The 18,372-nt window shown below is 40.3% G+C and overlaps 1 protein-coding gene across 1 annotated transcript in view; it reads left to right on the top strand.

Annotated features, from left to right (window-relative positions):
- Window positions 1–12,878: 12,878 nt before the first annotated feature.
- Window positions 12,879–18,372, top strand: part of ncf4 (neutrophil cytosolic factor 4) — a 39,630-nt gene continuing 34,136 nt past the window's right edge. The window contains exons 1-3 of the mRNA XM_080881119.1: window positions 12,879–13,007; window positions 13,345–13,429; window positions 13,542–13,701. Of these exons, the coding sequence (XP_080737245.1) occupies window positions 12,976–13,007; window positions 13,345–13,429; window positions 13,542–13,701 (277 nt within the window). The 5' untranslated portion in view covers window positions 12,879–12,975. The remainder of the gene's footprint in view (window positions 13,008–13,344; window positions 13,430–13,541; window positions 13,702–18,372) is intronic.

Consider the following 18,372-nt stretch of genomic DNA (forward strand, 5'->3'; position numbering starts at 1 on the left):
CCGAACACATACACACTTACCCCATACACACAACATGCCCACCTCTCATTATACTCTATTTTCAGAGGGGAGGAGGAGGGGGGGTGTCAAGATATGACGCAAGCACTGTTGGCCTGAGAGTGTGATCGTTTTCTGTTTTCTGTGCAGCACTACCATATCACACACGGGACTGGTAATAATACCACTTTATCTGTCTTGTTTGGACCGTACCCACATCTTCTGTCTTGATCTGTGCGTCTGTCAATACATTTGGTCCTGTCTCTCACACTCAGTATAACTAATAGCACTGGCTTGGCCATGTTATGAGAGGCTGTAGTTACAACTACTTTTAGAAAATGCCATCAAGGAGTTGCACATGTAGCACTGTGTGAAGTCCAGTTTCTTTATATTTTGTTAGGAAAATGGGGAGTAGGTGTAGCTGTTTGTTGAAAATTAAGGAAACATACATGGGAATACAGTATGTAAGGCAAATAAATGATGCTACAACCAATCAGACAGTATTTCATGGGGGATCCAACTCTGATACTTTTCTGTGTTCATCATTACACACAGTTTTGACAAGATGTCCAACGCTCAACCCAAAACCATGACAGAGCCTCCACCGTGTTTTACAGATAGCTGCACATGGTCTCTGTTGTACCTCACTTCTTACCTCACATCTTCATATGCATATTAATAAAGATTTGAACCAGAAAGGTCAAATTCAGATGCAGTGGTCCATCAGACCTGCTGGCACTGATTTTCAGTTTGGCATACCTCAGCCCTTTCTCCCCGTTCCCTTTCTTGAGAATGACTTCTTGACTCTTTGATTGAGACAATTTTTGATTACATTTCAGTGAACCGCAGATGGATCTTTTCCTAAAAGCCAGATTTTTGGATTGGATTTTTACCTTTTTCTTAAGGACATGGCTTTCAGATGGTGTTTATCTGCTGTAGATTATTTTTAAGACTGCCACGTCTTCTTTGTCCATCACTTGTTCAATTCTTGGCTATTTGGTATATTCAGAAAAAAACAGAAGAGAGCATAATTTGAGAGCAAATTATGTACTTTTGGAACATGCTACCAATAACAGAGAGCCTTAAGACAGCAGTCCCCAACCCCTGGACCGGTCCGTGAGTCGTTTGGTACCGGGCCACGAGAGTTGAGGCTCGGGCATGACATTTATAGTTTTCAGGGTTTTTATTGGTTTTTATCGTTAATTTAGTTTCCCTGGGTCTTTTCCTGTGTGTTATGAATAAATCTTCTTTTTTTGGTACCGGTCAGGTTTTATTTTGTTGTATTTATCCTTTGTCTGTGAAAATATTGTCAGACATAAAACAGTCTGTGGCGCAAAAAAGGTTGGGGACTGCTGCCTTAAGATACACTTTCTTTAACTGTCTTTTGCTAAGTTCTCTGTTGTCTGTAGATGCAACTCTGAGTCTGGCTCTTTGGAAGGAAAATATAAAGGATAGATTGGTGGCTCAAGATTTGTAAATAGCACAGTATAAGTTCAGTGTACAAGATACCTTTGTTATACAGAGCTTTGCAGTACTCACTGCCTAATGTAATTCAGAGTGATTAAGAGCAGACACTAAAATTCAGTTTTTATAAGTAAAAGCTACTTAAAATAATGATCAACACCAAGGAACACTATGGCTGTGCTGGCAGCACGAGGTGTCCCAACACCTTCCTAAATTGCTTTATATTGGATTCATAACTTATTCTTGCATTTTATGAATGCATTCAAATGAATTCCACTGTATGAATTGTGCCAAAGAAATGCATTTAATTTTTTTTGATTTGCTAGGATTTCTAACTCATCCAAGGCAAAGTTATGCTGAAGAAGTCTGTTCTTCTTTCTTCTTTCCATCTTTTATCCAAGAGAAACTTTCCCCTCAACTTTTTCTCTCCCTATCTGTCCTTTCATCTTAACATCGTCCTATTTTTTATATCTAATTTCTCTGTCCATATCTTCCTACACCATACACCTGTGCTTATCAGTCTCTGTCTGTATAGGTTGTTAACTTTGTGCCTTTTTTGTTCTCCCCTTTTCTCCCTTTGGTTCGCTTATCTTTTGCTGAGTGATTTAGTAGGCCACCTTGCACCCAGTTAGTCAAGGCCAACAGAGAAATTTATTTGTAGTAGTGCATCTCTGAAAGAAAAGAAAAGTCAGTAAGATACTTTAGTTGTAATAAAACGGCAGCCAGTTAAAGATACGAAGGGCTTTTTTGTTTTTTACTGCAGAGATTTTCATTATGAGCATTAAATGAGATTTCATCCCTGGGAGTTCATGGTTGATTATACCACACTGCCAAGGTATTAGGCTTTCAACATCAAATATTCATTCTCTGCAAATTTTGTGTGGAAGAGAAAGCTGGAAATTACAGCACATTTTAAGCCTTAATAATGACTTGCTAATTACAGGTTTTAATAATCGAACACCTCCATGGTTAGATTTTACTGTTGGCTGTTAGTAATAGTAATGTCTGCCATGGTTTCCAGTGTAAAATTCAGGCACAAAATGTAGTAATGTTATGACATATTCAACTGCAGCTGACACTGTGACTAATAGTATTGTTAAAAAACCCGTTACTAATTAAAGAACAAAAATAGCAACAAAAAATGTAAACATTTTAAATTTAAAAGACTACCAAACATAAAAAGGGAAAATAAAATGTGACTCTCTGTTCCTTCATGTCCTGCGCTGACCCTCTGTTCTGTCCTGAGACACTCTTAGATTTCGCCTCTCTATTGAGTTACCCTCTCGTCAGCACTTTCCAGCATTGTAGAAGAATGGGAAAGGGAGGAGTGAGGTGGTGAGGACAACATGCTGGAAGGATTTGTAGTTGGTGGGGGTGGAGAACGGTCAGGAAGGGAGGATAGAGAAAGACACTGAGATACACAAAGAGGAATTTGCAGCTTGTTCATGAGATCTCTACAGTCTTGGTTTATTATTAGACTTGTCAAAGGTTTTTGACAGTGTCAACCAAAACATCCTTGATAGAAATGTGGCTTCACAGTGTTTACAACTTAGTAAAGAAAAGTCTGTAGCTAATAACAAAGATGATTAAAATAGAATTAACCTACTTTTTGGACTACAGTGGTCCCTTGTTTATCGTGGGAGTTACATTCTAAAAATAACTCACGATAGGTGAAATCCACAAAGTAGCCAACTTAATTTTTTACAATTAGTATAGATGTTTTAAGGCTGTAAAACCCCTCACTACACACTTTACACACTTTTCTCAGACAGGCATGGACATTTCCACACGTTTCTTTCATTTCTTTTGTTGGGGGGAACCTACAAACATACAGTACAGCACTTCGGAGTCACACTGCTAGCAATTGAAGATTCATGTAAATTTGAAAAGCTGAACGAATTCTGTACTGTACAGGAGACACGGCACGAGATCGATTGACAATGGTCTCCAGCCAGTCAGGATGCAGAACACAATGCGCTGTAAAAGACAACAAAACCCCAAACAAACAAACAAAAAACCATGCAAAATTGCACAAAAAAAATCAGTGAAACAGACAAGCTGCGAAAGTTGAGCCACGTTATAGCGAGTGACCGCTGTACATGAGTCCAACTACTTCTACTGCTCTCTTTGAATGGCCTACAGGGGTCTGCAAAAATATGCTTTTTATTTATTTATTTATTTATTGCTGATACGGCTTTTTATTTCACATCCATACCTAATTTGAATTTTGCTGACTTTCCTCAGTAGGTAGTCTCTTTATGGACCCACTTTCCCAATCAGTTCAATTCAGTTTTATTTACAGTTGTGGTCAGAAATTTACATACAGTATGGGCATGAATGTTGACTCTGTAATGACTTAAAAAAACATGAACTAGGTGCACAAGTTTGAATTTATTTTGGGTTTTCTGTAATACACAGGGTCAAAAGATTCTACAATGTCTTGAAACTGGGCAAGACAAAGGCTTAGTAACGTCTCATTAGTGATGATGATTGAATACAACTGGTACTTTCTCTTTGTCAGCATAAAAATGATTTCTTTGAGAGCACTCATTGGATTGACCAGTACACAGAACAATGGGAAAGTCCAAGGATCTAAGATCCAAGAAGGAGGACTGTAGATTTTCACATGTTGGCGAAGTCTCTTGGAACCGTTTCTTTACAACTCCAGATTCCTGGATCATCAGTTCAAACAATTGTACTTTAAGTACAAGTTGATTCAGATTCAGGAACAACCCTTTAACCACTAAGGCTCAGGCCTGTCATGCACTAGAAACTGCTGCCACACCAGCATTACTGTTGACATTAAAGTAAGTTTCACATCAGCATAGACTGAAAGGTTGCCCACCAAGAAAAAAGCCCCGGCTCCAAAATTGACAGTTTCACGCTCAACTGAAATTTGAGGCTGACCACACGGACAAGTCAAATGCTTTCTAGAGAAAGGTTGAAAGAGAGACTGAACTATTCTGTCATGATGACAAAAGATATGTTTGGAGGAGTAAAGCTGAAGCTTTCAAAGCTAATAACATTGTACTAGCTGTCAAGCATGCTGGTAGTAGCGTCATGTTCTAGGACTGTTTTGCAGCCAGTACTGGTACATTGCATAAAGTGGATGGAGTAATGAAGAAGGAGAAATGTTGTCTCCAAATGTTTCAACTTCACCTCACATCGGCAGTTAGACGGTTGAAACGTGGACACAATTGGATGTTTCAACAGGCCAATGATCCCAAATATGCACCATATTTTTCATTTGTGATGTCCATGTCTCTCTCTGAACTGGAGATTGCTATACATGCATTTATTTCCTCATGCTTGGACTATTGTAACTCACTGTCTAAGCATAAGGTTCTCTGGATCGTCTGCAGGTTGTGCAAAACGCTGCAGCTAGGCTTTTGACAAAATCCTCTAAGTATTCACATGTGACACCGTTGCTATCTGGGCTACACTGGCTTCCTGTTGACTAATAGAGCTTTGCATGGACAGGCACCAGCCTACATCTCTGATATGCTACAGCCCTATGTCCCTAGCAGGTCCCTGAGGTCATCTGATCAGGGCTTACTTATTATAAAACAGACTAAGATGAGAACTGGTGATAGAGCTTTTGCCACTGTGGCCCCGAGACTGTGGAACTCTTTCCCCCAAACCGTAAGACTGTAGACTCAGTAGTTGTTTCAAAAACAACTAAAAACTCACCTTTTTAAACTGCTTCTGGTTAATTTTTGCCTGTTTTATATTGTCTGTTTTACCTTTTTGTGGCTTTTTATCTTATGTACAACACTTTGTGACTCTGTCTAGAAAGGTGCTATATAAATAAAATGCTATTTATTTTATTTATTTATGTGTAATTATGTGTTATATGTACGCTAACTGATGACTTCTTTATTGTGTTTGGGATTTTAGATGATCCCCAAATGAAATGAAAGTGCAAGAAATGAAGACCAAGAGTTTGAAGGCACAAATTGGGGTTATAATGGAGTGTGATTACTGCCAGAGAGAGTTACATAAATACAGTGTAGGCTGAAGAGACACTCGTGATTATAAACTGTTTAATTGGCCAAGACAGCTTAACACTGAAGTGAAAATAGGCAATGAAAAAAAACAGGGTGACTGCTATACAAGACAGTAGATTCAGAAATAGATAAATGATGTAGACACACATCAGACTGAAAATAGAGAGAATGTGAGAAAGACAGTGGCAGACAGACACAGGGAGTAAGAGGAATTAAATTTGTTTTTAATCACCAACTTGCTATTCAGCAACAGGTGGTATATGACATCGTGGCAGGGGTAGCTACAAGCCACAGCTGTCTATGTGAATAAGTGTGTATGAGTGGTATTGATATCAGTGGGGCATCCCTTGTCTACTTAACCAAAGATTAGCAGATATTGGCCCTAAAAATAAACACAGGGGAACCCGGTGTGCTTACTGATCAGGGGTGGAGCTGGAGAATATCGGACGTTTCACTTGTACAGTCGGGACTCAAAGGCCTCGTTCGCTCAAGAAGAAATAGCATCTTACTCACTTGCAGAGTGTGGAAGCATGTCTTTTAACACAACTGCTAGAAGAATAGATGCGTTTGGGGGTGATATTTGTTCATTTACTCCCTGGATTCACAAATGAAACCCCAACAAAATTAAAGCTGCTGTGCCGAGTAACTCCGTATTAATGGATCAGATAATTTCATCCATGTAAGAATCGCAAAAAGTAACAGATAACAAATACCTGACTCTGCAGTTCCTCTCAGCAGAACAGAGCACCATTGAATCTGTTTCTTCTCTGCTCTACATCACTCTCATTAAGCAGCACCAGTAGTTTTAGTGAACTGCTACACTGCTTTCACAAGAATATGAATACTAACCAATGAACTTACTGAACAATCAATTTTGCCAGGAGTTGGTTAGTACTGCACTGTAATACATTTTCTTGAGAGGAGCAAAACTCTAATGTTTAGTTAATGTTAGTGTTCCTCCGTGAGATTAAGTATTGGAATTTCAGGAGCAGGACCACGCCTCCAAACACGCTCCTTCCGGTTCTCATCTTTATAGGTTCCCCCAGTTCTCCACCCTCCCTCCCCTTTTCTGTTCTTTAACGTCTTCACTTCTATTTAGTTCATGGGGATCTGCCAGGCCCGGGAGTCGTCGCCAGTCGCCTTCGAGGCCCTCCCCAAACCGCAGCTCATTTCATGTCCAAGCATTCCCCTTTACTTACTAAAACGCTGTCAAACCTAAAATGAGGATGTGGGCCCAGCCAGTGAATAGCAACTCTTGGGGTATAGATAACGGTATCACAGCTTATCTGCTTCACCGGCTGAGTGTCCATCAGGTCGATAACATTGATTATATGAAACTGCTTTTAATGTGATGTAAACTGCTTCAAGCTCAAGCAGATTTCTCAGACTCCGTCTCAAATATATAAAACTTGACATGGAAACTGACTCATTTTTGACCTGTGAGGTTTGCAGATCTTCGTGTCCACTTGTTTGCGCTTGACTGCAGCGATGCTCGAAACCTTGTCAGTTCAGCTCAGGCCAAAATGCACAGTAGAGTGGGAGAAGGAAGGCCCGCAGTTTTCCAAATGTGCACCACAGGCACCGGTGTTTGTGGTATATTTAGTTCTAATATTAGGGCCGGCGTGTGTGGGAGTGTGTGGGAGATGGTGAGTTTTTAAAGGAATGCACCAAGTTCTTGGGAGGTTAGCCTGTTACTCAGCCAACCTGTTAAATAATGAGAAACCAAATTTTTCCATTATCTGAAAGATTCCAGTTAGTCATGCTCATTGCTTATTACGTGCTATGTTTAGGGACGGTGGGTGACTAGCTTTGTGTCTATAATTACAACACTGGAACTCTAAAAAAGAGCTAAACCTAATCCTCACATCTCCTTTTTTTAATACTTACTGTTGCTGAAAACTGTGTGTCTTACTAATCTGACATTAGCTGAGTACAGTAATTACAAATATGCGTCATTTTACGTTATTCAAAACAAGTGTTAACAAGTGGCCATTAAATTCGATCTGAAGTGAAAGACATTGATCATCCTGTTATCATGCAGTGCACCACTGAGAAAACTTTGATCCTGGCATTCATGCAGACATTGCGTTCACACCACCCACCTAACATCACTGCAGAGCCTGTGTCTGTGTCAGTTCTCAGTCATCCAGGTCATGTTAATTTAAGGAACTAGGCGGTTAGGGACAACCCCCTCTAGGGTTTAAATACCTGGGACTCTCCACCTTTAGGTTTTAAATCTGAAGAAGCCTCTTGGATGAGCGGTAAAACATCTTCATGAAACTTAGAGAAGTCCAGTCGCCTTCTTTTCCAGCTTCTGCAGACCATTTGCACTCCCTGTGGCACCAGCACTCACCAACAGCAGCAGCCTCCCCGAGCAGACAATGATCCCTGCAATGTCGCAGAACCTGCTCAGAGCTGCCTCAGAAACACAAAACAAACATGAGCCTATGATGTCGTCTTGACTGAAGTCCCCACATACAACATGAGCAACATACATAAGCATACACAAGCCTGCTCCACTGAGGCTGCACTGGTCTACATACTGGTGCCACCAGAGATCTTGTGTTCATGCACCGACAGGTCTGTTCTGACAACGTGGTGGAAATCTGCAGATTATTAGGAAGGTGGTTTCAGTGTTGCTGATGGTGGTGTGGATATCCAATATTTAGAATGTACACCTAGCATCAGAATGGGGAAGAAAGGTGATTTGAGTGATTTGAAACTTGGTGTGGTTGTTGTCTGAGTATTTGAGAAATTGCTGGTGCACTGGTATTTTCCCAACAAATCATCTGAGGTTTATAGCGTGCCACCATCGTGCTGTGTGGCATTCCAGAGGTAGATTTTAGATTTCGGCTCAGAGTTTTCATCACACAAAACAAAGACTCAGCATTTAGGTTACTGCCCAGCTTCACCTCTTCCTCTTTCTGCTTTCCTAATGATGTTACCACGGCAACAAGCTGCCGACATGTCAAACACAATCTGGGTGCTGAGACTTTCTGTCAGTCCCCCTTCTTCTGTTTCTCTGTGTGTATACGTGTGCACTGGTACCTGTCAACTTAATGGCTTATTAGATTTCATCAACACTTTTTTACAGCGTGCTTGTGTTTCAAAGATATAGTCCAAGGCCAGCATGCAATAAACTATATACAAACACTGTTACAGTACCCTCTTTTACAAGCGCACAAACACATAGGGAAACTCCTCCACTGACATGTATACGCATTCCCAACAGCAAATTCACCCGGACACACGTACACTCAAATGCGCAGAACAGACTCCAGCAGCTGGCCTGACCTTGAAGATAAATACACCCTTGAAAAATGCTTCTGCAATTCATGGCTGGCGGTGGTGTGTTATACGAGCAGCGTTTCAAAGGATCCATCTCGGGCTGCGTGAAAATAGATATGGAGTCAATATGTGATGCACTCACACACACACACACACACACACACATGCACACACACATCCATCTGTGCACCATCTTTTTCTCTCATGCACGCAAGGTCACTGTATTACACTCAATTTCTTGAACAAATCATCATTTTTTTCCATTTTCTCTCACTCTCCCGATTGTTCTTTCTTGTAGTTGAGTATTTTGCTGTTTGCACACTGAGTGTAACTGAATCACATGACTGCAACTGCTCCAATCTCTTGTCAATCTGAGCATGTAGATTTGCCACTAATCTGCTGATTTAGGTGTAGTTACAATTCTTGTGATTCACTGTGCTGGCTTAAAGCAGATGTTGTTTCTTTGTGTGCAGCTGTCCAGCTATAAACAAGTGCTGAGCTTGGATATAACTGTAAAAAAAAGTAACGAGTATGTGAAAGTCATCAGTTAGTCAATAACTTTCGTGGCATCTTGAGCACTTAGAAAACCATTTTATACTGGACGGTAAATCAGTTCGTTTTTTGTTTCTATCCAACTCCCACACATTAACAACTGCACTGACATCTAGTGTTTGAAGCTTTAATAACCCCATATTTAATGTTTGAACTGTTCAAAACATTTTATTGCACAATTATGTCCCTTCATTGGAATGTCAGCGTCACTAGCTGCTGCCTTTATTAACTTATGAATGTCAGTAACGAGAGACACCCGACAGGTGAGCGCTGAATGAAGGCAGGCTAGTGTCAAAGTGTGTGTGCATGAGATAAGATGTGAGAGAAAAACTGACTAAATAGGTGGTGGAGAAAGCTTGTCCTGAACACGCCTTCAAGAACAATGACTGTTCTGATCTCACCATTATGCTTCTCAGTCAAAAGCCAATAAGAGCCTTTGTAAGAGGCTTTGTACACATGCACCGTGTACACATGCACAGTGTACACATGCAGTCGTTATTACTGTAAATAGCTCATTCTGGTAGGCATTTGTTCTCAGTTAAAACACTTTACTGTACATGTAAAGATCTCTGTTTGACATCCTAATTTATTATCTGATCGCAAAATGCGGTCAGCAAAAATGACCAGTCATGCACGTCACTTAAAGATTTTTCAATTTTTCTTTTTTTTCTGTCTAATTTATGTCAGTTAAATTTAAACCGTGTCTCTCAAAAATCAAAGTTCCCTGTATCAGGGTTTTACACAGTATGAAAGGCCGGATAAATGACACTGTTATTAGAAAGGTGCTGCTCTGAGAAAAGTTGGAGGAATTTGGCATTTTTCAGGTCGTTGTTTTGGTTTTTCTCCTTTTGTTTTGACGCCATAATGCAATGGTTACAACAGTAATTGATGAAACACAGAGACATGCTACTTCAGCTTTCTCCTACAGTCCAACATCCCTGGTTAACCTGTTGGAGTATAAATGAAGTGTGCATGTGAGCATGAATGGTTGCCCGTCTCTCTGTGTTAGCTCGTTGATAGACTGACGACCTGCTCGGGGTTTATCCCACCTCTCGTCCTCTGACAGCAGCCAGCTCTCCTTTCCGGCACCCTGAACTGAAGCGGCAGAAGAAAATGAATAAATGGTTGGATGGATGGAGATTTCTCAGGTTTTTATTTCACGTTTTCAGTCATTACGTAGTTTTATTTTCACTTGCTTTTTTAAACTTTGGATTCACTGGCTAGGTTTAAGAAAAGATTGTGCCTTCTTTCAACACATTATCTTAAAAAAGTCCTTTACTTGCATTTGTATAATAATAATAATGATGACAAGTTGGAAGTGAGATCATCGCACATCTAAAGATATCTTCTGCATATCTGTGAGACGCCATTATGATGTAGTTCTTTTAGTAGCTAAAGAGCCAGATATTTCTCTCCGAGGTAAAATGAGAATGGATATTCAGCTTTATTGAGTCTGTTCCATTTGAAAATAGCTAATTACCACATTATGACAGCTTTATGGAGTTATAATATGGCAGTGCTGGGTTTACAGATTGTTCTACAGAACCATCAAGCATAAAAATGCCATCTAATACACACTGACACCATTGGCAGTTGTAATTTCCTCCTTGTGCCTCTGTACTGCAGGTATTATATTATTCTGAGCTAAATGACAAAAGTGAGAGGGGTCCTGCTCGGAGACCATCTGTGTACCCTGTAATCTGCCTTCTGTGTACCTCGGGTATTAAATGTTAACCCATGTTTGGCCTTTGCCTCAAAACTTCCTGTTTTTTTTATTTTAAATAACAGAGAAAATAATACGTGTGGTTACAGTTAAACATGCTGGCAGTTCAATGATTATTGATCACTTGTACTTAACTGTGACTCTGGGCTTAAACTGAGATATAGCAGATGCAAAGGTCTGGTGGAGCAGACCTGACAGGGCAGGTAAACTTATGGCATGTTCACTGAGTATCAGAGTACATTCACACGTTTTCAGATGTCTTATTCAGCTTAGGTTATATAGAGATGTGTGCTGTTTATTTCTATTTCAACACTGATTTAAAGAGTGTTGAACTACAGGAATATTTGTAAACAAATCCTTTATCCATTATATTAGGTCAAAAATAAGTTTACTCGATGTTTCATGGTTAAACACAACTGAAAATTGTATTCAGTGGTCAACATTTGCAGTTAACTATAGACATACAGGATGGCAGCGGAAATCGGACCTATTTAGTTTGCACAGATGCGGTGCAGTGTGTCCAACAAGGCTATCACTACTGAAGAGGCCTCTTACTTGGTCACAGGAATCTTGCTAATCAGTTCAAGTTATTTATTGTAATTTTAACTTCCTGGTGGTGGATGTGGCTGGTTGTACATATACTCTGAGGAAGTGTTTCAAAAATAAACCATGAAAGGGACAAAATCCTGAGAAATGCTTGGGGAGTCCCAGTGCTTCATGTAAACCACACAGTTCTATTTTAAAATCTGCCACCGAAACTGGTTTACAGAAGGGGAGCGGCACCTTAAAACTCAAACACACACACACAAAATGAAATTTATTTATAGCTGAAAATATATATACATAACATATGTATAATGTATATTATTCAGTGCATGTTACTGGTGAGAGTCTTTTGAGGGGTGCTCAAGGACACAAAATTCGTTCAGCTAGTAGCAAGCATATTGCATTTTAGTATGATTTTCTGAGCATTGTAACGTCACAACATCAAGAAAGCTTCAACTGCCTCCAGGATGTTACAGTGCACACACACACACGCACACACACACACATTACATAGCATCAAAAACATAATTTGGGAGCGCCGACGCATTGCCAGCTGCCAGCCAAGGATCTGATGTCCTTTGTCATTTTAGTCGTTGTCCTTAACCTCCACCTTATCCTTGGCGGTTTTGAAAGAAAAACCGTTTTCTTGAGGTTTGAGCCACGAAGCAAAAAACATTTGCAAACAGTATATTGCACTATATACTGTTTATACCCCCCCCCCCCCCCCAGGGATTGGATCCTAGAATCGCCCCTGGCGCACATTCAGAAACTATAGAAATTCGAAACCTGCTGATTAATAATTCTGCTTCCAATTTACAACTTATATTGAAAAAGAAAGAAAGTAAAAAAGAAACCGAGATCAGCTCTCGCAACGTGCGCGATGCCTTGCCAGTGCAAAGAAGCGTGAAGTGTGTCACACATGCTGGGTTCATGGAGTACTTACTTGTAAAGTGTGTAAACACAGGCACAAACAGATGGAGCACATTTACGATGGCTCTGAAGGACCGAAAAATCCAGTACGAAAGGCTGTACACCACAGATATCTAAACGCTCACTAAGTCGCATCTAAGTCCGCATACGGTTATTTTCTGCTTGAGTGTTTGAGTTTTTATCCTTATGCGTTTTTGTTTCCAGTGAAATTTACGCTTTTACCACATGGATTGTCAGCTGATGACGCCTGTGCGTGTTATCTGTATGTGTGCAGTGAGACTTCCCCACACATCTGTGTGGCCAAACGCGCGCACCCGTCTGCTGATCTTTTTTTTTAAGGAACTTTCGCTTCCTGTTGCTTTTCTCCGCACTATTGCGCTTGTCAGTTTGAAAGTCAGTCAGCCTGTGGTGTGTGTGAAAAGTGCTTTGTTCACTAGCAGCTTTAAAGTTTCTTCTGCGTTCATCATCATGTCTCTGCCGCAGCAGTTACGCGACCAAAGGTGAGTCTGTCTACAGGTGACAGGTTAGAGTCGGTGAGCCGATGTTTTGCGCACAGACTGGCTGCGAAGTTCATTTCTGATCGCTGGTGAATAATTGTAACATATCTAATTTGATCTAAAAAGACCAAACTAAATCAAGATCAGCATGTTTTATGGTTGTTTTACTCATACAGCTGTCATCATGTTAAAAACAAAACCTTTTTAATTGTAGATTATGTTTTTCTTTGTTTGCTTGTGTGTGTGTGTGTGTGTGTGTGTGTGTGTGTGTGTGTGTGTGTGTGTGTAAGTTTTTCTTTGTGTCATTTTTGTCTTAAATGATCTGGTCTTGTTGCTTTAGTGACTTTGATCAGCTCCCTCTCAACATCCCAATCAGCGCCACCATTGCTGATATCGAGGAGATTAAAGGCTTCATCGACTACTTTGTAAGCATTAAAAAAACTAAAGGGCTGAGATGTTTTTCACTGAGACTGGCTCAGAATACCAGGCTCAGCCGTTTCTTTTTCTCTTTCATTCATGCCTCCGTTTCTCTCTCAGAGGTTCGTGATTGAGGTGAAGACTAAAGGAGAGAGTAAGTACCTAATCTACAGGAGGTACCGGGAATTTTTCAACCTCCACCAGATCCTCGAGGCCAGGTACTCTTCAGAAAACCTGGCCAAACTGGGCCCAAACACCTGCATCTTGCCTCCTCTTCCAGGTGTGTGTGTGGGTGTGCACTGTTGATCGTCAGTGGCATGCACGGTGCAAGATTTCATGTCGCTCAAATATGCGCTTGTTAGTGTCCGGCTGCTGGCAGATTGGTTGTTATGCCCTCTGAAGCTTATCTAAATCTTTTCAGGCATGCCTCGTACTCGGACTATGTCAACAGTCACAGCTTCTGATTTTCAGTCTTGCTAAATTGCTTTTCTGAATTGCATGGTATGTGCTGTGATTTCCACCATGGCAGAAATGGCCCACATAAGAGCTGGTGGGTTCACTAACTCAAGGCAAACAGACTGAATTTGAATATGTTCCCTAAAAGTCAAACAATAGTTTGGTCTAGTGTGAAATATTGTAATGAGTGTGGGAAAATGGTATCTACTGTAATGGTTAGTTTCACAGTTTAGCTGTGTCAAAGTTACACAAAGGGAACTCCTACTGGATCCTTCCTGTATTGTCGCTCCATAACCTTACATGCTTGCATGCTTATTCTCCTCCATGCATAGGAGAGCAGGTTCACAGAGACACCTGACTGAATTTCCTCTCTGTCTCTGGAAGAACTGAAACCCCTCTGAATACTCTTTACTAAATGCATACGGCTGCTGTGTTTGTTGCTGTGCTTACATTTTGTTGTTTTGAATTTGTTTTTCTCATGTATTCAGGGGGAGATTGAGACATAATTGGATGCCTTTAGTGAATTAATATTGATATTATAAAGAATTAAAACTGTTGCGTCCCTTAAAGATTTGATTAAGTTTGGTGGGAGCTCACTTCTATTCAAATCCGATTCTATTTAAGCCACAAGAGCTTAGTTATAGCACACTTTAGGCACCCATTGCTGCATAATAATGTGAAGCATGAGTGCTCCAAATGCTGCATTTACAATCCTCTTTCTCCACCGAGACATCCGCAGAAAGAAGATTGAGATCTACTTTTGCTCAGCTGAAGTAAAATGGGTTTAGAATGAAGTTTATATTCTACCAAACCCAGTGAACTTTATTGTGCTTTTTCTTTTATTCGCGCTCGAATCTTTAGACACACTTGAAGCATTTACTGTCATGTTATGTGGCTAAATGTCAAAAATCCAGCATTACAAGCCAGCAGGTATCATGGTGCCCCTACAAGGTCAGTTTAAACCAAACCATACATCAGAGGACAGTAATTCCTTTAATCCACAACGATTGACATTCAGATTAGTCAGGAAAGAGCATATGGAAAGAAGGGCAGATGAATGCCACGGGCAAAATACAGAGACTAACTTGAATAGAGAAGGGAAAGAAGAGCAAAATTGAAGGGGAAGATTTTGAGAGGCAGTAAGAAGAGGGTGATTTATTCATTCATCCATTTCCAGGGGCTTCAGGTATGTAGCAGCCGACGGAGCAGAGAAACCCAAGCACCCTTTTTGTAGTAATCAGTGACTTGTATGCTGAAGCACCAGCTGGGGGATACAATTGCTCCATCGTGACCACTTTTGTCCCTGGATTATCTGTGTCGGGAACAAATCTAAACTCAGCAGAGCAGGACATCGACTCACTTTAGCATGCTAGTTAGCTGCAGGTTGATACTGAGGTTTTTCTTACTGATGGAATATACTGACTTGACTGATTTCATCATGATTTGGTGACTTTAAAACAGCCATTTTAAACAAGCATTGCATCCCTACCATTACTGAAATTAAAAGTACAGCCAAACATTCTGCTAGCTTGTGCTTAAACTATACATGCTAGTTTGTACTCAAGGTTAATGGGCTCTTTGCTATGATGGCTAAGATGGTGCATTTCTTATGTTATCACTGAAGTTCTTGAAAACTCCTATCATGGCTTCACTTAACTGGAGTATTATCACTGTTACTTCACTTCTTAAATGCTGTCAAAATGAAAACTACTATCTTAAAAGAGACCTTATAAAGACTACAACTGTAAAAGTATTTTGAAACATCCATACCTTATGCCTAGAGTTTTATATTGAGTCGCTTCTTGCTGGGTACTTAAGTGTCTGTGAACAGAACTTTACTTTTGAAGGGAGGCTGAATCATATAAGTAGAAATAAGAAAGAAGTTCAACCAACAGAGTGCATCTAGACAGTTAACTCATTCACTGCCAGGGTTTTTGAGCATTTTTACTCATTTTTGAAGAGCCACAGAAAACTGTGTGTTATGATCATATAAACGCTGAACCTACCAAAATGAAGAACAGACTCTCTTCTTCCATCCAAAAAAAAAGCTTGTTTCTACCATTTTCCATTCTTTAGTAATCAGCTGTAGAAGAGAGGTGGGTTCCACCAAAAATGCCTGTTTTGACCACAAAAAGGGAGAAAACGAGCTTTTTGTGAAAAATACATTTCAAGCAGTCTGATGTTCACTGACAAGCTGCCCGAGGTTGTATTCTAGCCCCTCCCATTGGAAACGTAATTGACGTCTATAGACGTCAATGGCAGTCAACGTAAGTTTTTCAATTGACGTCTATAGACGTCAATGGCAGTGAATGAGTTAACAATCTGGAAGAAAAGTCACTTTCCACTGCAAATGAGCTGCTGTTGAAGAAGATTAAGCTCTGGATGAAATGCCTGTACTGGCCACAATGAAACAAAAAATTTAAATTAGGAAAAGTTGGTAAGTGTGATAATGAGTCAACTACTGAGGTGCTTTTTAGAGCTCACTGACAGGCAGAGAAGACGGAGGTATGTGAATCCCGTTTCTAACCCACCTAGTTTTTAATATACAGTAGTTAATGAAGGTTTTAATTTGATCAATTTTGACAGCATTGATGAAAAGACAGGGTTATACTAGCAGGGCACTCAGATCTCTACTAAAACCCAACAGTCTGATAGTCATTTGTTAAAAAATAATGTAAAAGATTGGTTAATTAAATTCCTACTCTAGCGTTCACCTGCCCATATTCATATAATTCCGTAAATACATCATCTAGTGGTCCGAACACAAGAATTATTGAGCAGTAAGCTAACAGGCTTCAGAGTTCCCACTGTGGTGTAATTTTTTCTTTACATGAGAGCACACCCATTGCCTCCAACTCATGTAGCTGCTGCTGCTGGCAGGCGCTGGAGCAGGCTGTAGCTGTGGCTGGAATCCAGGGCCTCAAGCCTTTATCACAAGCACTGTTTGATCATTCTAACACCAAGTAAGCCTGCCATTTTTGGATGATATCTGTTAGCTGCCAAGTTTACATTTGACTCTTTGGTCCAAAATGCAGCAACACAGATTCTTTAGCATAGTGTCAGTTACACTGCTGCCAGCTCCAAGTTAACATTTAGTCAACAAAAACATTTAGTTAGACCTAGCTAACCTCGTTACAGTAGTCCCAAAAGGTTGATCTGTTTATCTGGATGTAGGGTTTTCAGTGGGAGGAGTGTTTCATCACTCATCCAAGTGACTTCCTCCGTATCAGCTGACTGCAGGTTTCCCCAACCAATGACTGGAACTAGCCCACTGAATGAACATTGGGCTGTGAGATCAGTTCCTTGATCTCACAGCCCAATGTTCATTGAGAGACGTTTCGTCACGTTTCGTCACTCATCCTTCGTGACTGAAGAAGTCACTTGGATGAGCGACGAAACGTTTCTCCCACTTTTGGGATTTACTTACTTAGATGATTGAGCATGCATCAAGGCCCGTTACAGGAGATCTGGTGATTCTTTGCTAATGTTAAAACACCCATTTTGAACAAGTAGTCTTCCAAAATTGCCAATATTAATGGATTAGTCCAGAAAGGTTATAAATGTTGCGCTTCACGGAGAATTTGATCAGATGAAAGCATACCGAACAATCAAAAGACTAGCTGACATGGGCACTGCAGCCCAGCAGATGTAATTTCAAATTGTCTCCGAGATCTTTAAGAGACCAAAATTAGAATTAATAGGTTCTTCTTTCCAATCCCACCTAACAAATTTCATTGAAAAGCTGGCTCGGTAGTTTTTCTGTAGTCCTGCTAAGAGACAGCCAAACATGCCAAAGCAATCACACTCTGCACTGCTATTCACCTTGATGATGGATGTAGGATAAAATAATCAAAAGCACAGAGACTTGAGATAAAATATTGTAATGTGAAAGCCAAAGTATATTCAGGCCTCAGTCACTGTTTGTGCTGCTGTGTGGCTGTGTCTGTCCTCATCTGCTCTGTGGCTTTGGCTTTATTCAGCTCATTGTTTCCCCATAAGTCTGTCTGTCTGGGAGGCGGCGTCAGTGTCTGTATTGATTATCAGTGGCTGGAAACCAACATGTGCACCAATAAAAGCCTGAGGGCTTTGAATGGGTGGCTCGGAGCATTGATTTAAGAAGGATGAGGACAGACAGAGGTGATTGTTTTGTGTGTAGATTACAAATAGATTACAGATTTATTTCTGTGGATTCACAGGCTTTAGCTTGGTTATTAACTTGTCATTGTCATTATTAAACATTATATTTACTTGGCAAAATGGCTCTGTCTCATCATTAGAACTACTAGTCACATTATAGTTGCAGTTTTCATTTGATTCAATTTAAAATACAAAACTAAAGTAAAAATGCATTTAAACTAGCTTATAAAAGTGAGCCATTGAGGACTTGCACAAAAACTAAAAAGTCTGCATGTAGGGAAACACAAGTTGAGATGGGTACTGGACAGCTGGTTATTGGCACTTAAAAAAACAACAACCCAAACTTAATACCGTACAT

This window comes from Rhamphochromis sp. 'chilingali', assembly GCF_963969265.1.
Source record: "Rhamphochromis sp. 'chilingali' genome assembly, chromosome: 4".
NCBI lineage: Eukaryota > Metazoa > Chordata > Actinopteri > Cichliformes > Cichlidae > Rhamphochromis > Rhamphochromis sp. 'chilingali'.